Source organism: Pipistrellus hanaki, assembly GCF_964339955.1.
Source record: "Pipistrellus hanaki genome assembly, chromosome: 11".
Taxonomy (NCBI): Eukaryota; Metazoa; Chordata; class Mammalia; order Chiroptera; family Vespertilionidae; genus Pipistrellus; species Pipistrellus hanaki.
In genome coordinates, this window is record NC_140513.1 from 23,424,773 (window position 1) to 23,445,156 (window position 20,384).

Sequence of the window (20,384 nt, forward strand, 5' to 3'; positions counted from 1 at the left end):
ACACGGTACGTTGTTGTTGAGGTCCATGACCAAGAGCAAACACTAGGAGGCAGCTGTGTACGATCCTGGTGTTTTCTTGCACCCAGAAGGATTGTGATTCCATCCTCTGGACCACAGTGGTTTCCATCTCTGTGGCCCTCAGTGTCTCTAACACACTGAGGTATCTCTCTTGAGGGTGGGAGGTTATCTCCATGTGTAGATGGTCTACCCCGTGGCAAACCAAAGACGAGGATTTTGGACCTGCCCTGCTGCTCTGTGCTCAGTGACTGGAGAAGGTCAGGGCCTCCATCTCTGATATAAAATGGGGCTGACCCTCGTGCTTGCTGCTGCTTCCCTGGGCCACTGTAATATCAAATCTCTGCAGAGAAATCAACCTGCCCTGGAAATGGGCAGGGTGGGCTTACATTTGGTCCACAAAACGGGAGGAGTGGAGTGATCCTGAAAGCAGGGTGACCTGTGGGAATTTATGTCACGGGGGCACAACCTGAGCTAATGGCCAGGTTGTCAGCAGCTAGAAGTGAGCTCCCATCCTTAGGGGACTCCTAGCAGGCTGAGCACTGGTCAGCAAGGGTGTGCAGGGCGGATGTAGGCATTGGCTCTGGAGGGCCAGCTGAACTCCAGGCTCCTCCCCGCTGAGATTCCGGTGTCCAGAGGGAGGAACAGCAAACCCTAACCATCACACCATCCTTGTACTTGCAGACTCCTGTCAGGCCGGTTAAATTTCCATCTCTCTCCAGAAGCCCAGCCTCCCCTGCCAATTCTGGAAACTTCAACCACTCACCTCATTCCTCAGGTGGCTCCAGTGGGGTAGGGGGCATGAGTAGGCATGGCGGGGAGCTGCATAATCGCTCAGGTGGGTACCCAGGCAGGGCCATTTGGGGAGGTGGGGAGATCCCTTGGGGCTGTGCCCACTCCACACACAGTTCCAGAAACAATTGCATGCACCTCATCTTCTTGATGTGGCCAAAGGATGTTTTCAGTGACTTCACAATTCTGAGTTTCTTCCCTGAATTTTCTTGGGGGCTGGAGTGGAGACAGAGGAAATAAAGTTTGTAGTACTTTAATTTCTTGAAAATTTTTACAAGAAATTAGAGAAATGTATGGCGTTTCATGGTGTTTTAAATTCTTGAAGATAAAACCTCAGAGAGCTCTCTGTTCTTGAACAGATGAGGAAACTGAAGCTCAGAGCAGACAAGAGATTAGCCAGGGACATGCAGCAAGTCGGTGATAATTAGACTCACACCCGAGTGCCCCACAGTTATTTTGACCTTACAGCATACTTTCTTGTCCTCTCCAAGGGCATGCAGGATTAATCAAAGCCAGCTTTGCAGGAAAGACACCCCTGCTTTATGCCATTACAAGGAATGCATGTGTCTTGTAGAAAAGCTTTAAGACCAGATAAACCAAAAGGTAATAATGATGATGATGATGATGATAAAAGGAATAATTTCACCTACTGGACATTATCAGTAACATTTTGGTATATGTCTTTGCAAAGTACTTTTATGCATATTGTATTTATGAAAGTGGAATAATTTAAGAGCACTGAGTATGTACCAGGCATACTATCAAACCCTTGAAATGAATTATCTCCTTCAGTCCCCCAACAGCCTGCAAGGATACATTCTCCATTTTACAGAGGAGGGAGCTGGGGCTCAGGAAAGCTAAATAACTCGGCCAAGGTCACACAGCGGTGAAGTGGCCGAGCCAGGACCTGGACCCAGGCAGGCTGACTTCAGAGGATAGAGTGCTTGGCAACCTTTTCCTCTTTGCACACACATCACCCGAATGTGAACACCTTTTAATGTTCGTACACCTGTATCTGCAGCATCTTTTTAATAGCCAAAGAGCAGTCCATTCATAAGAGGTATCACACTTTTATACAGCCGGTTCCTTATCTTGAACACTGAGGCTGTTCTAGAATTTTGCTCTTGTAGATAATAACCACATTAAGTAATGCTTTCCTACCTCCATATTTGCATACTCAGTGATTTGCTTAACATAAGTTCCCTCAAATCAGGGGTCAGTGAGTTTGTCTGATTTCAAGGCCTTTGATACATTTTTGCCTTTCAGAATGACTCTTTTTATACGTGTAAAATATTTACCGCAGTGCCCGGTAAATGCCCTGTAGATGTTAATGATCAGTGTCCTCCGTCTGGCATCTCTCCGAGCCCTGCGTATTGTCACTTTCCTTTTTTTCTTTCATAATTACTCAAGGTTGCCAGTAGATTTGGGGGAACTGGGATAGGGAATGTGGTAGTCAGGGTTCAAGCAGGGAAGATGACATCCCGGTGCTAAGAACGAGGAAGTTCTGGAATGTGAAGGTCTGAAAGGGGGAGGCAGAGGTGGAGGGAGGGGCCCTGGTGAGGCTGGACAGGTGGAAGGTGCTGCACAGGGCTGCAGTGGGAATTCAGGGCAGGGTGGGCAGGCACCTGTGCCTGAGGGAGGCTGGCTAGCTGGCTATGGTGCGGGGAAAAGTGAGGACAAGCTGATTTTGCCAGCCCTGCATCCTTCACCGCCTCTCACCATGATGCTTTCATCACACAGTGGCCACTGCATCTTGGCCACTTCTGGTTCTCCTGCAGAGTCCTTTCGTGGTCAGCCCTGACCCAGAATCACATGGTGGGGGGATTCTGGGAGATGTGGTTACTGGCTCCTTCAGGTCAGCACAGGGAGTCCATTGCGCTGTGACAGTCACTCCCATTCCTCTTTCCGCAGGTGGCAGCATAGACAGTGTCCTGTCCCAGATTGCTGCCCAGAGAAAGAAAGCAGCCGGACTCTCTGAGCAGAAGCCCAGCCATCGGTCAAGTCCTGTTGGGCCAGCCCCTGGGTCTAGCCCTTCTGAACAACCGGTCTCCCCTGCAGGTGGTGGCAGTCCCGGTGGCAAGGTGCTTGTTCTGCTTCTGTCTCCTGTTCTGTCCTAACATGGCCCACATGCTAGGTGATAGGACTCAAGACAGGCCCCTTCCAGCAGCTGCTCCTGGGTTTTCTGAGAAGGGCTGGACTGTGTGGGTAGTTGCTGAGGTCACGCCCTATGCCCTGGGTCCCCTGCACACATGGTCTTCTCCCGTCTGATCTCCAGGGCCTCAGCAGATGCCTCATCCAGCCTCACATTGCACATGTTTGCTCATTGGTTAGAGCAAAAGGGTTCAGAGTGTGGGTTCAGGAGCAGACTGCCAGGGTTCAAATCCCAGCTCCACACTTTAGCATTTAGGATGGGGCCTGGCCCCTGGTGAGCCTGTGTGTCAGCTGTGTTGACATTTTTGGCACTACCTTATTCATTCATTTGGAGCTTCTGCTCTGTGCCTGGCACTCTAGCAGTGAGGATCCTGCAGTGATTTGGGGTCTTGTGACCACTGTCAGGGGGTCACTGTGACACACGCAGTTTCACCTCTGTGGTACGTGCTGTTGTGGAGAAGGGAGGATGCCCTCCCAGTTTCGGGGCATCAGTGACATCTAAATGGGGAGCAGAAGAATGAGGAGCCAGATGGAAGGTTTCAGGATGAGGGGACAGCTTCGCAGCACTCCAGAAGCCAGAGTATACAGAGGGGAGGGGCTGAAGGAAGGCTGGTGAGCAGGACAGGACAGAGCCAGAGCCTCACCTGCCTGCTTTGAACCATTCCTCCAGTGATGCAGCCCAAGAGCCATCACTGCATTGTTTGCATCTGTGGGGTTTGCAAAGGGCAAGAGACCCTAAATACTTCTCTGGAATGGTGCAGTGATGCCCAGTTCCTCCTCTGAGAGGACACCAAAGCCAGGCGTAACCCCATTCTTTGTCATATTTTTTTAGATCTTAAGCTTAAAGTTAGATCACCTGAAGGTCTCATCCTTGGATCTTTGTCCAGAAGTGCCTCCAGAGGTTGATGTTTTAATGGATGAATGGGAAATAGTCTTTATTTCCTGCCCAGCCACTGTTCATTACACACTTGTTATTCCAAGTCCCTTTTGCTATTGGGCCTACATAATTATGCTCCTTTTACAATATAGCTCCAGAAAAAGTTTCTCTCTTTATGCATTAGCATATTTTCCATTATATTGAAATTTTCTTGGGTAATAGGATCTATGATAATTAAGTTCCTTTTAGAATTTGGCTCTAGGAAAAAGATCTCTATTGATACTTGGATATATTTTCTTTCCACAAATAGTATGAATTATATACTTATTGTATTACTCTTTTTTGCCTTTGCTGCTAGGAAACTCAGAACTACTCATTAAAGTAAATTTGCTAGGCTGGGCTCTGATATAGTTGTCCTCTGTTGCCTAAAATTTCCTGCTTCTATTTTGATGACCTTATTAGATGTGTTGGATATTATTTCTTTCCTTTAATTGGTGTTGGAAATAGACATACAAATTATAAATTATATTAACTATTGTTTCACATGAATGCATTTATCATCTATAATCTCTATACATGCATATTCTGATGAATGGAAATTGTGCCAAAAGATGCATTCGGGAAAGAATAAACTGGGGAAACGATCCAGTACAATGATCACCTGATAGTCTTAACATAATGATATGCTGTAACCTTCAGGTTTCTGGGCTCCACCCAGCATAATGAATGAAACTCTCCAGACAGGGTCTGGGGATTCTGTTTTCCCCCCAGAGCGTTGAAGCCATCCCAGCTCAGAGCTCTCAGAAACCACTGCCCTAAATCAAAGGACACCAGGAGTGGCTTTCTGTCAGTGGCTCCAGCAGCAAAATGGAGACATAAAGGGCTTTTCAAAGACTCCCTCAGGAAGCATTAGAAATTAGTATTCAAAATATGATCCTCCTGAATCTGGTTTTTGTACTTTGCTTAAAACAAGCTCTACTGTCATAGTGGAATGTTCACAAGGCATGGCTTCTAGCTGGTTTGTGAGTCAGCATGAAGTGAGCCTTAGGAAGCACAGAATGGGGAGTTCAGAGCATTTTCCTACACTTCCCAGATCTCTGAATGCCTAAAGGTCATTTCTGCTTCCACTCTAAAGCTGAGTGGTTTAAAACAAAAAAGCATTTCTTTAGCTCATTAATCTGCAGGTCAGCAGTGTAGGGAGGAGTGGACAGGGAGGAGTGAGCATGGGGCCAATAATGTAATCAGTCTTCTATATTGAGGACATAGGGAATAGTTCAGATATTTCAGAGCACCTAAATCTTGTATTTACCTGCCCCCTTCCCAATAATGCTGCCCACAGGTCCAGAGTATCATGTTTCTTTGCTGTTGGCTGGGGTAGATCTGTTTTATAGACATATACTAATGAAGGACTTTTAGGTAAAAACAAGATACTTAGCTCAAAATATCTTCCCCCAAATATTTCTTTATTATGAAGGGAAAAAGAGTAACTTTCCAATGGGAAAACCCAACAGATACCATCTTACCTAAGTAATGAAGGTTAACATCATCAGTAATAAGATACTGAGACTTTGTGCCTCCTGGTATGACATGCTAAGAATGACACATCATGTCTGTGGTCATTGACCCAAAAACCAATAAGCAAATCTAATTATGAGAAAACATGAGAGAAACCCAATTTCAGGGACAGTCTACAAATATCTGACCAGGATTCTTCAAAAGTGTCATGGTCATGAAAGATAAGGTAAAACTGAAGAGCTGTCTGTCACAGATTGGAGGGGATGAAGACGTGACAAGTATATGGAATGGGAAGCTGGCCAGATCCTGATGAGAATGAGGGCATTAGTGGAACAAGCAGTGGAATGAAATCTGAGTAAAGTCTGTAGTTTAGCTAACAGTGTGTCCCAGTGTTAATTTCTTCATTTCGATAATTGTACTATGGTTATGTGAGATGTTAACATCGGGGGAAGCTGGCTGAGGGATACACAGAACTATGTTTTTGGAATTCTTCGGTAAATCAAAATATTTCTAAATTAAAAAGTGTTTTTAAAACTAAATGGTAAACACACACACACACACAGACACACACACACACACACACGGAGACAATGTGTCCTTTGGTGAAAGGTTGGAAGCAATTGGTTTAGATGATCAGACATCAAGAGCAGAAAGGGGTTTTGTGTGTACATAAGCCACACTTTCATGTTAGAACTGGGTTAACTGAGAGGTAGGGGACTTGGCCAAGGACCTGATGCTAGTAGAGGCAGGACTAATCCCTGAATTTCCTGACTTAATGGGCCACTTTTTCCATCCCACTGCTCAGCTCCAGGGAGGATTCTCCCGTAACTGTTCTAGTAATAATACTGTGTTTACTTTCATGTATTTTTTATTTTTTAATTTAATTTATTTTTTCATGTGTTTTTTAAAAAAAATAGATTTCATAATCCTGGTTAGATATCCTGTTGAATGTTCTCTGTTGTATGTCTGTTTTAATCATTTCACCTTCCAGGTGATAGCTATGTATTTGTCTTAATCTTTTGTGCAGAAACTGGAGATGAGCAAAAGGCCTCCGTCTGGAACTTCCACTACCTCCAAAAGTACCTCCCCCACCCTCACCCCCTCCCCTTCGCCCAAAGGCCATGCGGCCGAGTCCTCAGTGTCCTCCTCTTCGTCCCACCGGCAGTCCAAGAGCAGTGGGGGCTCTAGCAGCGGCACCATCACCGATGAGGGTGAGTCCCCTGAGGTCCTGAACCCCACCCTTTACTTCACCATGGTGACCTGGCAGGTGCCTTTCATTGCTATAATCATCCTAGGTCAGGCTTATTGGTTACAAATAAACGACAACACTGGCCCCTCCCCTTCCCTGATTCTACCTTGTATTTTTGTCTTCACTGTGCTTAAGGTATGGTAAGCTACCTCATAGGTTTTGAATGTAGTAAGTTTTGTTTATATACACAAACACATGCCAGTAGAACTATTTCTCCAACAGCAGTTAGGGACTACTCCCTGAACCTTGTATAAATCAGAATTCTTTCAGTTGCAAGTGATGGAATCTCCACTCAGTTGCTTTAAGCAAAAAGCAAAAACAAAACCTCATCATTTGTTGGTTCATATGATGGATGTGTCTAGGGTGTGCTTCAGGCATGTCTGGATCCAGGTGGTTTGGGAGTATTTCTCTCCACATCTCACGTAGGCTCTCTCTGAGTGATGACAAGGTTGTTCCCCAAGCAGCTTTCAGCTTACTTCCTCTTCCTACTAACTTAGCAACCCCAGCAGAAAGAGTGCTGACTTCTCAGTAGATCCAAGAAAATCCCAAGCGGAAAGGTCATTGGCCTGCTGTGGCTATATTTATCACAACTGTGTCATCCTTGACTACCTCTGGGTCCATGGGGGTGAATGTGCTGACTGGCCAGGCCAAGGTCTGGTGTCTGTCTTTGGAGCCAGGATTGGAGTCTGCACTGCCTACACGGTATGGATTGGAAGTGACAGAGAAATGGCTCTTCACAGGAAAATTGAAGTGCTGTTTCCAGAAAGAGGAGGAGGATGGATGCCGGGCAAGCAAAAGCTGTAGACGTCCACTGCTAGCAGGACTTGGGACCTGCACGCATGAATTGAAGCCTCTCCCGAGGGGATGATGAGGGAAAGGAGGAGCGGATGGCAGGGCAGGCGAGGAGGCCCAGCAGTGAGGCCCCAGGAAAGATAAAGGGAGATGAAGAGAAGGTCATAATTAACACTGCCCTGGAAATGGGGGTGGGGAAGGAGGGAGCAGAGCTCCCGTGAGAGATAGGGGCCCAGGCAGGTGCAAATCAAGGAGTATAAATCAGAGAGGGCTGGAGAATCTCAGTGTGCATATGGGCCTCACCAGTGCATTTGCAGGTCCCTCCCTGCAGCTGCAGGGCAGTCGGGCTGAGCAGGTTTCTGCCCAGCAAGTGATAAGTCAGAATCAGCTGCTTAGGCTCTAGTCTGTCCTGAGTTGATAAATGCATGCTGCTGTTGGCATCCTCTTTATTGTTTTGTGATATCTAGTGCGATCATTTATAAAAGCTTCAGATTTCACTAGCAAGCCCATTCCTCCTGTGTTTTCTAGGTGGAATCTTTAAGTTTTTACTCATGAATTCTCTCACCTCAGAGGCTTCCAGGAGTTGAAACCCCTAATGATTCAATTAGATATTTGTACCTCACCTTTTTTCAAAAACAGTTGAGACAGTGGACATGTGCATGCATTGTCCATGCCCACTCTTTCCCCCTTTTATTCATTATTTAAAAGGTTTGCAGAGCCCTAGTTGGGATGGACCCCTCTCACAAGTGCATGAATTTTGTGTATCTGGCCTCCAGTATTATATAATGAAGCATTAATCCTGTATTTCTCTTCCCAGTTCCATTTTCAGGAACATTACATTGGTAGGTTGAAATCAGCTATGATGGGTGTATTTTACACCATGGAAATTCACAAACACCACCAGTCAGGGCTAAGTTTGTTGTTTTATAGCTCACCTAGACGTGACCTAGTTCATGGGAGTCAATGTTAACTGCAGGTTAAACTTAAAAGTGTCATGTCCGGTACTGATATGCTGTGAATAGCACAAGAAATTGAGAAAATATTCTTCCAGGATTTGAAAACTGTTATCTAATTCAGCAAAGTTTGCTCACATGAAGTTCTAACCTACTAGTATGTCTTCATTGTTTCATTTCATCTTACATATCACATAAAAGGAACAATTAACCAGCCTTTATGTTGGAAATACGTTGCGCTCCCTAGCTATAGGTACAAGAATTCAGTGAGACACCTGAAATGCAATGAGAACAGTTGCTATATGGAATTTATAATAAAGAGTATTGTATAACCTATTTACATATGTAAATTGTGCATGACACATTCTTTATATCAGTAAACTCTGCAGTAAACTTACGTACCTAAGCACATGAATACATTTCCCCTGAGAGGCACTTGTTAACCATTTAACAGCACAGCACTGTGGAGGGAGACTGCATGTGGAGGGAACAGCAGGAGCAAAGGTTTTGGTGTTGTGAAACTACATTGGATTATGTCTGAGTTGGGACTCAATTCATCGCATACATCCTAGCTCAATAGCAGCTCTTCTGTGAAAGATCTCCAGCTCCTTCGGCTGGGCCAGCTGTCCCCTCTGTCCCCAGACCCCCTTGTTTGTGCCCTTCACTCATCACCAATGGGAGAAGTGGCAGAGCGTGGTGAATAGTACAGACCTGGTAGCTAGAGCTTGGGTTTGAGTCCCCTTGGACTGGCTGTATGACCTACCCAGGATATGGCGCCTAACCTTTCTGTGCCTTACTTTCTCATCTGTAAGTGGGAAAGTAATAGGATCTACCTCATAGGGTTTTGTAAAGAGCAAACAGGTCATCCATGTACCAGGTGCCTGATGGTGAGCAGTGTGCATCAGTTGTCACCTCTTCATTATATCTTCCCAGCCACACTGAGCTCCTTCATAGCAGGAACCTTCCATGCTGGCATTCCCAGCACATAGTAGACACATGTGAATAAAAGAAGGAACTCAGGCAGGTGCAATGAGTGAATAAAAGAAGGAACTCAGGCCTTCTAACCTCAAGTTCACTCTTCTGTGAACTGCACCCACTGCCCCAGGACCTTTGCACTTACTGTTCCCCCTGCCTGCTACTCTTCCCTTGACATCTGCACATCTTCATTTAGTACTCAAAGGATGCCTTATAAAAGAAACCTTTCCTGACCATCCTCTATAAAACAGCATCCTAAGCCACCAGTCGGACATCCCCTGAGGGCTTCCGGTCTGCTAGAGGGCGCAGGCCGGGCTGAGGGACACCACTGTGGAGGAAGACAGCATGTGGAGGGAGTATTATATAATACTAGATGCCCAAGTGCACGAATTTTGTGCACTGGGCATCTAGTATTATATAATGATGCATTAATCCTGTATTTCTCTTCCCAGTTCCACTTTCAGGAACATTACATTGGTAGGTTGAAATCGGCAATGATGGGTGTATTTTACATACTGTTCTGTTCCTTCTTTGTCAGCCTGCTTGTCGTCTATTTGGTCCCTATTGAGTCCTCATTGCCTAGTCTGATAAATACTTATTGAATGTGTGAATAAATATTTCTTCAAGCCCTCAGATGCTGGTCTTTTCTTTCTCTACCCTCCCTACTCTGATATCTCGATACCCAAAATATTCTGTTTTCCCCTGGTCTCTGCCCCTCTGGCACTGCTGCTTCACTGAGATGTGACCTTCTTACTGGAAGCCCACAGCCTCTGCCTAACCCCGACTCTGGTCTCAACCGCACCTGCTTCTTCTCTTAAGTTCTTTGTCTGACTAGCTGGGGACTTGCTGGCATTAGTGTTCACTGCAGGTGCAGAGACCAGCAGTCAAGAAATCATAACTAAAAACTGTTCTTGGACAGAAGGCGGAGTTTTAGTCCCAGCAGCTAGAATGCCAGGAACTTGATGGCTGCAGCCATTGGAGAGTCAATGAAAGTTTGAAGTTCGCTCTTTTGATACATTTATCAAATTTTAAAATGGTATTTTTTTTCACATCTTTCCCTCTTGAAGATGAACTGACTGGAATCCTTAAGAAATTGTCACTTGAGAAATACCAGCCCATTTTTGAGGAGCAAGAGGTAAGGATGTTCTTTCTGAATGTCAATTTAAATCTTGCTGTTAAAAACATTTGTCTAAATATGTGGGTTTTCATTTTGCCAGCTTTGATCTTTTTCACTGAGACAGCTGAGGAAATAGAATTCGTGTTCAGCACATTTAGTTCAGTTCATCACAGTGAGATCCTGGGGACCTTATGGCTTGTTTTGTTGTAATAAACGTTTGTAATTTTGAGCGCTGCTCTCTCTCTCATCAAGTTTGAGTCTGTCCACACACTTGTCAAAGGGGATTGACTGACAGGCCTGTAGGTTTAAAGCGGATCAGAGGCACATCCTAATGATTCTGTGCTAAGTGTCTGGCTATAGAGTCTGTGTTCATCTGAGAGAGTTCCTATTTGCTTCAAAGCACTCACAGTCACATATTTAAAATATGACTGTCCTGTAGTTTGGTAGCCTCTCATAATGTTAAACATAGAGTTACTGTCTGACCCCACAAAGGTATACACCCAAGAGAAAGGAAAACACATGTCCAAACAAAAATCTGTACACAAATGTCCATAGCAGTATTATCAACAAAAGGTCGAAACCACCTAAATGCCCACTGCACTGTACAACGGACTGTAACTTGGTCATAAAAAAGGAATGAAGCACCGACACATGCTACAACAGGATGAACCTTGAGAACATGACACATTGATAAGTGAAAGAAGCCAGACACAAGTGGCCACATGTTGTATGACTCCGTTTATATGAAATGTCCAGAATAGGCAAATCTGTAGAGACAGAGATTGCTAGGGAATACGGGGAGGATAGATTGGGGAGTGATTTCTAATGGACAGGAAAATGTTCTAAAATGGAGTGTGGTGATTGTAACGCAACTCTGTACTAAAAACCTTTGAATTGTATACTTTAAATGGGAGGACTATATAGAAGATGAATTATATCTCAATAAGCTATTAAAATATTTCTTCTTTTGGCCAAATAAAATTCTTCTGTGGATTAAGCCAGGGTGTAATCACTGGTTTAGAATATTCTGGTGCTCAGCTTAGTACATGGAACTGTCATAAATATAGTAGCAATCAAGAGAATCAGTCCTTGTCCCCAGCGAGCTCAAGATGCAATTAAGGAGTTTGTATTTTCTTTCAAGAAACAGATTGGGGTGATGTGACTTTCTTCCCCGTTTTGCTTTTCTGCCCTATCCGGTCTGTCCTTCCCGTCTCCCTGGAGTTTTCCATTTGAGCAGGGATTTTTATGGTCAACAAGAAAGTCTTTTCTGTTTGCTGATGGCTGCCTACTCTTGCTTTACATATTCCCTGCCTTCTGAGGAGCTGGCCACAGGGAACTGGATGTGGCGTCTCTGCCACATGTCTGGGATGGGGGCAGAAGGGAGTGAGTGTCTTGCCTGTCAAGGGGCAGGTGGTTTTAGTCAAAACCATGGCACTCTTTCGTGCCTGAGCTGTAAAGTCCCAGAGGAGCTAATCGTCAGAGAGATGGGAGATGGATTGGATGCATCTCAGAGAGAGCTTGGGATTGGATAAGGGAGTATACCTTTTCCCACCAACTCAAACCTGGGCCAAGAATTTTTTTTATTTTTTATTTTTTTATTTTTATTTATTTTTTTTTAAATCTGGGAAAATAAAGTGACTGTTAAAAGAGAGAAGGAAAGATGGGGTGGAAGGTGTTTCTCCTGGAGCTGAGGCTCAGGCAGGAATGACAGAAAGAATTTCTCCCGTAGAAAGCAAGTTACTGGGGTCAGACAGTAACTCTGTACGGCTTTGGGATGCCCTTACTCTGAGCCCTTCTCCACCTCCGTTCGCTGTGCTTTTCTTTCCTTATTGCTTCTGCTTGTTTATTTTCTCTATCTTTCCACAGTCTGCGTCTCTCTTGTCCTCTGGGGGGAAACATGGTGAGTACTTCCATTTACCCTTACTTTCTGTGCAGTAGTCAATATTGTTAAAAGTCCCACAAAACTGGGATTTACTTTCTAACAGCAGGACTTGGACATTTACCACTCCAGCCACCCAGATTACTGCTCGGAGGCTTTTCTTACTTTTCCATCTTCAGGATTTTCCAGAAAATTCCAGGGCTGGAGTTCAGGAGAGTTAGTTCTTACTGATACTTTCAACTAAACCTTCAGCATAAAGTCAGGAATTGGAAATAGTAAGTCATAATTAATTCACTACTAATAAGCACTAATAGCTCATAATCATGATATTTCCATCGTGGTTGGGCACAGAGGTGTGGCACCAGGCGGATGGTAGCGAATCCCCCACTTTCTCCCCAGGTGGATATGGAAGCGTTCCTCACCCTCACTGACGGCGACTTGAAGGAGCTGGGTATTAAGACAGATGGATCCAGGCAGCAGATTCTGGCAGCAATTTCTGAACTGAATGCAGGCAAGGTATTGTTCTCAATCTTTTTTATTTTTTCTCCCCCTGTTTTCAACAGCTCAGAGCTCTACTAGGATTCTGGGCCCTCCGTGTTTCCAAGGATCTTCGGAGTCTAATTTTATCCCTGGCATATTTGACAGAGGCTGGCTCTGCTTGCATGCGTGTCATGACCAGGTGCTCACTGCCTCCGAGTGAGACCTGTTCCTTTTCCAGGTCTCTCTTCCCATAAGGTTGTTTCTCTTGAGATTCAGCTAAAATCGTCCCTCCAGCCGAAACCGGTTTGGCTCAGTGGTAGAGCGTCGGTTTGAGGACTGAGATTCCAGTCAGGGGCATGTACGTTGGTTACGGGCACATCCCCAGTAGGGGGTATGCAAGAGGCAGCTGGTCGATGTTTCTCTCTCATCGACGTTTCTAACTATTTCTCTCCCTTCCGCTCTGTAAAAAATCAATAAAATATATTTTTTAAAAATTAAAAAATAAAATAAAATCGTCCCTCCAGTAATTTGAACCTATAGGGCTGGGAAATGCCCTCGAGAGCACACTGGAAGCAGGGACAGTGATTAAGACATGCCCTGCTGTCAGGCCGACCTGTGTCTGAATCACAACACCTGCACCCACTCCCTGAGCTACCCTGGGCAAGTCAGGTACCTCTCCGAGCCAGGCTGTCCTTGTCTGGAAGGCAGGAATGATGGCATTGATGCCAGGACTAAAATGCTTCGAGCTCCTGGCACACAGCAACCCATCAATCACTGTTGGTATTGTTGGCATCCTGCGTTTTTGTCTAATGTTAAATTTCACCTTTAAAGATTAGCAATGCCTCTTTCTCACCCAAAGGCACACATGTGCAAAACACAAACAAACAAACACGAAAAGCAAATCACACCCACTTTGTAGATATTAGTCCGGCAGTCATGTTTCAGTAGCATCTGGCCATTGACATGTCTTTGCCTTCTGCGTTTTTCCCTAATCTGGGCTGGCTTTATCGTCTCTCATTCCAACAACAATGTACAATACTTGCTTATCTGCTGCTTTTCCACACTTTGCCTAACGGCTCCCCATTTGTTGCACTATAGTGCCTCGTCTGGGATTTTGCTGTTACAACAACTACCATAGTAGACATCTCTGCCTCTTGTCCTTCTGTGGTTTATTCCTCAGGCTCTGTTCCACGATACGTGGTTATGTCAGAGAGCATGATCGGTTTTATGGTTCTTTGTATTGCCAGGTATGCACAGAAGTATTGACCAGACTTGTAGCACCAATAGCAAATAAATATTCAGGCAGCACTTTGTCATTCATAGCAGAGTTGCATACGCTTCCTCAGTTAATTGGCTTAGTTTTCAGACCTTCCTCCTTTGGCCTTCAGAGATGTGAGCCAAGGAGAGGATGGAGGTGGGGAAAGCCACATGTGGGCCAGTAAAGGAAGGACAGAAAAAGTTCTAGATGTAGAACATTTTAGCCTAAGTTAAAAAGAAAAAAAAAGAATATCAACTAAAAACCTGTCTCAGCCATAAAGAAAAATCAGCAAAGCACTGTGGACCCTCAGCCTGTAAGCCATGTAACTTCCATGCAAACCCACTCTAATATTCAGGCTGCTCTATGTATGTGAGTCGGCTGATTAGTTAGTTTCAAGAAGTTTATATGTTGGAGAAGGATACCCAGAAATGATCACCTGAGTTTCACCTTTGATTGGTCTTAAGCCATTGATTGCTTTTTTCTTCCCATTCCCACTTTTTGTGATTATCAAAGCAGTACATATTCATTTTACTAAATTTGCACAGTAACAAAAAAGGTGAATTTTTAAAGAAATCACAGTCCATCTACCCAGAGGCCAAGACTGTTTACATTTGAGAAGATTACTCTGCAGTATTCTGTGCCAAATGTTTGTCTTTATGTGGCTGAGATACATTTTTTTTTTTTACATCCTACCTTCTTTGTTTAACATTAAATATGCAGTTACCCATGCCATTAACAACTCCTTTTAATATAAGTTTGCATGGATCTACCAAAGTTCCTATTTTTAAATTCCCACTTGTTGGATGTAGATACCCAAACTTTCTCTAGTGCTGCAGGGGGCAACTTTGTGTTTATGGCTTTCTAATAATCTGCTCAGAATAGATGTCTAAAGTGGAATTATAGAGCCAGAGAGTCTAATTCAAGGTATACGTTATCTTCTCTTGAATTACTTTCCAGACAGAGCCAGTGAACATCCCCACTAGCTGTGGGTATGAGTTTGATATGTTGTTTAATTTTCATTAATTTGATAGGCCAAAACATGTGCCTTGTTTTAATTTGCATTTCTTTAACTATTAGACAGACAAAACACTTTTTCTACTTTTAATGGCTGTTTGAGAATTTTTTCTTTTGAGAATTATCAGGCAGGTCCTTTGAACCTCAGGGGTTTTTAGGGGCAGTTATCATCATCATCTTTAATCAGTTGTGGATGCAGGAACGATTGTGGTTTTCATCATCCTCGGTTCCCTCCTAAGGTTAGGAGGCAGAGAATGCTGGAACCCTGTCTCGCTCTGACCTCGTTTCTCAGGCAATTAAGGCTGAGGTGATGCTTAATAATGGCATCGCTGTCACCCTCCTGTTTATTTTTCCGCCTTCTGCAGTTTGCATAGTGTCACCTCATTCATTATCTCAGGTTGAGCCTCATCACAGCCCCAGCATGCGACATTATCCCATTTTATAGGCATGGACACTCAGCAGTGGGGGGAAGAGAGGTGCATCATGCCTTAAGAGGCCCCCACCAGTGAGCACAGAGAGGGGACTCAGGATCCTCCACCCCCACACCTGCTCCTCTGCCCTCTGCCCTGCAGCCTTCCGGTTTGTGTTGATGGAATCCTGGTGGCATTTTCCCAGCTTATTTAAAATGATCTGGAAGAACTAACTGAAGGGAGACTCCCTCTGCCCTGTCAGGTGTCAGGGGCACCATGTCAGCACTAGAAAGCTCCACCTGGGAGTCTGGAGAGGGATCCCCTCTGGATGTGGGGAGTTCATGAAATGAGAGAGTTTGGTGTCTGCGCTCATTTAATGGACTTGTATTCTTTTTATTCTTAGCAGAGAATAATCTCCAGAGATTACTCATTTTTAATTTGCTTTACATTTTAACCACATTTATTTATTTTTCTTGTTTTCTAAATATTTATGTTTTTGGTTTTAAAAATATATGTTTAAGCCACGCTGCTACCTTTTGAGGGCAGGAACTGTAGGCTTCTGCTGCTTACACAAGGTCCGCTGTCAGCAGCAGCCATTTAAGGTGCTATTATTATCCCTGTTTGATAAATAAGGAAACCAAGGCCCAGAGAGAAAAAATTCTTTGCTCAAGGCCACAGAGCTAGTAAATGCAGAGATGGGATTTGAACCCAGGCTGTTTGATTCCAGTCTCTAGTCTTAACCTCTGTGTATTGCTGCCTCTTGGCCAGGCATTCAGTAGAGATGTTCTCTAGGCTTAAAGACACATTTACATCCCCTCTTTTTCTATCTCAAACTGTGTGTGTAAGGGGGCAGGAAGGGGAGACCTTGCAGGGATGGGGTGAATCACTGTGAATAGGAATGTGACATCCTTTGGGCAAGGAGGAGTAAGGCTGTTCAAACTCTCACGCTGTAGCAGAAAGAAGTCTGGCTCCCACAGAATCCCCTGGAAACCCAAGGGCTGGAAGATCATACAAAGCAAAGCAGGGGAGGAGATCTCCTTTCCATGCCATGTGACCCGGGCAAGTCAGTCCTGCTTCCAGGGCTCTGCTGTCCATGCTCATCCCTGGGGATTGGATTCCTGTGTCTCAGGGCCTCTCCAGTCTTTGGCATGCTGTGATGGTGGGTGCTGGGGGAGAGCCTGACTCAGAGTGTCTTATTAAACTTGGTACTCAGTCAATTATTTCCCCAAGACACCCCATAGGTTCTTCAGATATGAGTTGAACATTAACAGCACTGTGTCAATTGAATTAATGGTTAAAAGATTTAACAAGACTTTCTGTGTCTGTTTTCCATTTCCTCCACAGGGACGTGAGAGACAGATTTTACAGGAAACCATTCACAACTTCCATTCTTCCTTTGAGAGCAGCGCCAGCAACACCAGGGCGCCTGGAAACAATCCCTGTACATGATCCTCCTTCCTGTGGCCACCAGCGTGAGCTTTCTGAATCTCAACACTGCCTCCACACAGCCAGTGTACCAGCCACCCTCAAATCTTCCCGGTTCCCCGAAACACTCCGTGCCTTGTCATACCACTGTGCCTTAGTCATGTTGTTCCCTCTGCCTGGAACACCCATCTTCCCCTGCTCTGCTGTGGTAGTTCGGGGGCCCAGCTTCTTTCATCTGTGACTGTGCCTTCCCAGGGGCCTCAGAGTCTTTTCTAGCTGGCAGAAGAGGAAAGGGATGGTGAAGGTGAAGGCACAGCCATTTCTTACTGCCTTGCTCTTAACTGCACCTGTTCCACTGGCTCCTCCTACTCCCATTCACCAGTGGTCACCAGCAGTCACATGGCCATACCTGGATGCAAAGGACACTGGGAAACGTAGTCTTTGTTCAGGAGTGGCTTCACAGCAACAACTCCTTCCTGAGGAAGAGCATGTTTTGGTAGATTAGCCTTTTCTGCTACATTTTTCTTTAAAACTTCTAACTTGTTCCCCACACTTAGACTCATCTCTCAGATGAAGCCTTTTCTAATCCCTCCAGTCACTGGGGTCCCTTATTGCTTTGTACATAACTCTGCTTTAATACCTCACTGTACCTACTGCATACAACATGCAATAGGATGTGTGTGTTGAATGTGCTTTTCTTTATTGCAAAGACAGCCTTTTATCCTGGAAAATGGAGGAGGCTCATTGTGTGAACTTGAGAGATCCCTTAGTTTTCTGGCCCTCAGTTTCCTCATCTGTGGTCAGGCAAGATTATGCTCTGATACTCCACACCACTCATCCCAGGTCACTGTAGGACTTTCTGCACTTCAAGTGGGAGCAGAAGGCCTTAATATATTACATTATGGAAGAACTTCAGTGCTCACATCTTTTAGGCAAAGAAGCAGAGAATTTGGAATGTTTTCTAGACTCTATTAGTGCTATGTTTCTCAGAAGGGCATTGACTCACGTAGTTTTTCTACCATGTTATATTAGAGGGCTCTGAATTTAAATCCAGTAGCCTTCTGTACTATTTTCAAGTGAGTAATTCACTCAGCCAACACTTGCTGCATTTATGTCATTTGCTGGGTGCTGGGGGTAGAGGGACGAGCCAGAGCCAGTCTCCACCCTTGCATCATCAACAGGCAAGAGATGTGAATGGGAAATCCAATCCCAACCTTAAGGAACAGCACAGCACAGCGGAGTTGAAAGAGTTTGTGCTCTGGACTAAGGCTCAGAGTTCAGATCCAGCCCTGTGGGTGGCCAGCTGTGTAGCCAGAGATGGGTTACTTAGCCTCTTCATTGGAGCTTAGCGCAGAATACATAAAGTGCTTGGTCTGCAGGATGTATTCTAGATGTGGTAACCTTCACAGAATTCTGATCCTTCTCATGAGCCCTGCAGGGTACATGCTGGATGCTTGCGAGGCCTCTCCCCTCTCCTTCCCCCAGCCATGAATGCCCATTTCTGCTCCATTGGCTCTCAGAAGTGGTCATTACTGCATTGCCTGGAGCCTGATCATGTTCTCCCTCTGCCTGTCAGTCGAGTGGGTGCTGCTGGTTCTGCGTCCTCCCATCCTCCTACCTGCTGAAGCGAACTTTCCACATGACTGGAGAGAAAGGGTTTCATTTTAGCCATCACTGACAAATGTCTTCATAATTGTTCCTCACATGCCAGCCTCCTTTAAGGAGACACGGTCATCGGGCACCATTGTGTGCAGCAGCTTGACCTCAGTGTCATTCATCCTGTCGCCCTGGAAGCTGGCATGGTTTAACCCCATCCTGCCCATTGGGGAAACAGACATGGAGGAGTGAAGCTGTGTGCCTATTACACACGCAGAAGGAGCAGACTGGCTTTGAACTGAACTGGTAGACTTCTGAGCCTGTGCTCTTTCCACTGACTCCCACAGGCTCCTGGAGCAAGAAGCACAGGGATGGCCTAGGTCTGTTTGCACATGAAATAAATGGCCTTGAAATTTTTTTTTGTACATGAAATAAATGGCCTCTGAGTTATGTGCCTTGAGGTCCTCTGCCAGCTTTTCACTGTTTTCCAGTCCTTTTCATAAGCCCATGTTTGTCCAGCTCATACTCAGGTAAGTTTGATTGAACACCCACAATGCACAAGAGCTGGGCATCAGCTTTCCACAAATGCAAATGTCCATGATCTTGTCTGATGACTCCGATTATTCTCATTTGGCAGATGGGAAAACTAAGCCTCAGAATGGATGCTTCTCTTGTCTTTTTCACTGGACTCAGTGGTTCTAAGGCTTTTTCACCCAGGAAGTTTGTGTGCTGCTTTGTGAGGGATCTCTGGTCCCCTTTCTGGGCCATAACCCCTTTTCTGATGACCCTTCTCACTTCAGGTGACCCTTCCCCCAGGAGGCTGAACCCCTTCACAGTGTTTCCCTTGCTCGATGACCTTCACCAGCGTTTCCCCAAGTGTGTTCCCTGGATGACTATTTTCACAGGATGTTAATAGGTTTTAAATAAAGGGAAACCAATAGGGGTGTATATGTGAAAGTGGGGTGAAGCTCTTGGATCAAATAGGTTTGGTAGACACTGGGGCACAGCAAAATTCCATAATTATCTTTGCTGTAGGACATGCCAGAACCTTCAGTACAACAGTCTTTGTTTTGAAGGGAGCCAGGTGGCTTGTACCATTTCCCACACATTTGATCACTGCATGCTCCTTCATGGTGCTCTTGCAAGACAGGTTCCTTGAACACAGGCAATGGGACCCTGCTTTAACTGGGACAGTGGCAGCCACGAAGCCCACAGTCCCTGGGATGGGTTGAGGGCACCTTCAAGGGCTTCACTTGTCTTTGTTAATGGTCCTTTCTCTCCCCAGCAGCTCTCTGCAGAGGTGAAGGGGTCCCTGACTTTGAGATGGCTAGGACCCTGCTCAGAGGGCCCTCTGTCCTGTAGGGGAGGGCACTTTCCCAGAAGCTGTGCACTGTCCTTCCTGCTTGGAGTGTGCCGCGTGTCCACGCCCTGCCTCCCGATGCCTCCGGTGGTCAGAGGAAGGCTTCCGCCTCCTTGGTTTAATGCAGACCATTACAGGGAGGCTGGCTAGTTGTGCAAAGAAAATGTTTACTGAGTATTTACCCTTTGCCCACCCCATGCTGGTGCTTTGGATCCAGAGATTAAAAAACCCATCTCTGCCCTCAGGCAACTCACAGTATCTTAGAGGAGACAAGCTCATGATTAAAATGTTGCAGTGCCATGTGAGGAGTCTTGTCAAAAAGGTGTGTGCTAGCCCAACAGCTTGGAGGATATTGTCAGTGACAGCTCAGGTTTGCTCGACAGGAGTGGCTGGAGCTAGAAAGAAGGAGACTACAGCAGACAAGAGGGGCAGGAAGAGAAAGGGCCCCCAGATGTGGGGGACAGTGTGAAGGCAGGCAGGCTATCGTAGTGGGTTAAATATCGTTACGTGGTAAGTTAGATACCTT

At 45.3% G+C, this 20,384-nt stretch overlaps 1 protein-coding gene across 1 annotated transcript in view; it reads left to right on the plus strand.

The window, feature by feature from the left end:
- ANKS6 (ankyrin repeat and sterile alpha motif domain containing 6) overlaps positions 1 to 18,975 on the plus strand; it is a 39,132-nt gene extending 20,157 nt beyond the window's left edge. Inside the window, exons 10-15 of the mRNA XM_084898167.1 lie at positions 700 to 853; positions 2,719 to 2,888; positions 6,378 to 6,561; positions 10,387 to 10,454; positions 12,715 to 12,831; positions 16,822 to 18,975. Coding sequence (XP_084754293.1) covers positions 700 to 853; positions 2,719 to 2,888; positions 6,378 to 6,561; positions 10,387 to 10,454; positions 12,715 to 12,831; positions 16,822 to 16,926 — 798 coding nt within the window. The 3' untranslated portion in view covers positions 16,927 to 18,975. The remainder of the gene's footprint in view (positions 1 to 699; positions 854 to 2,718; positions 2,889 to 6,377; positions 6,562 to 10,386; positions 10,455 to 12,714; positions 12,832 to 16,821) is intronic.
- The last annotated feature ends 1,409 nt before the right edge of the window (positions 18,976 to 20,384 follow it).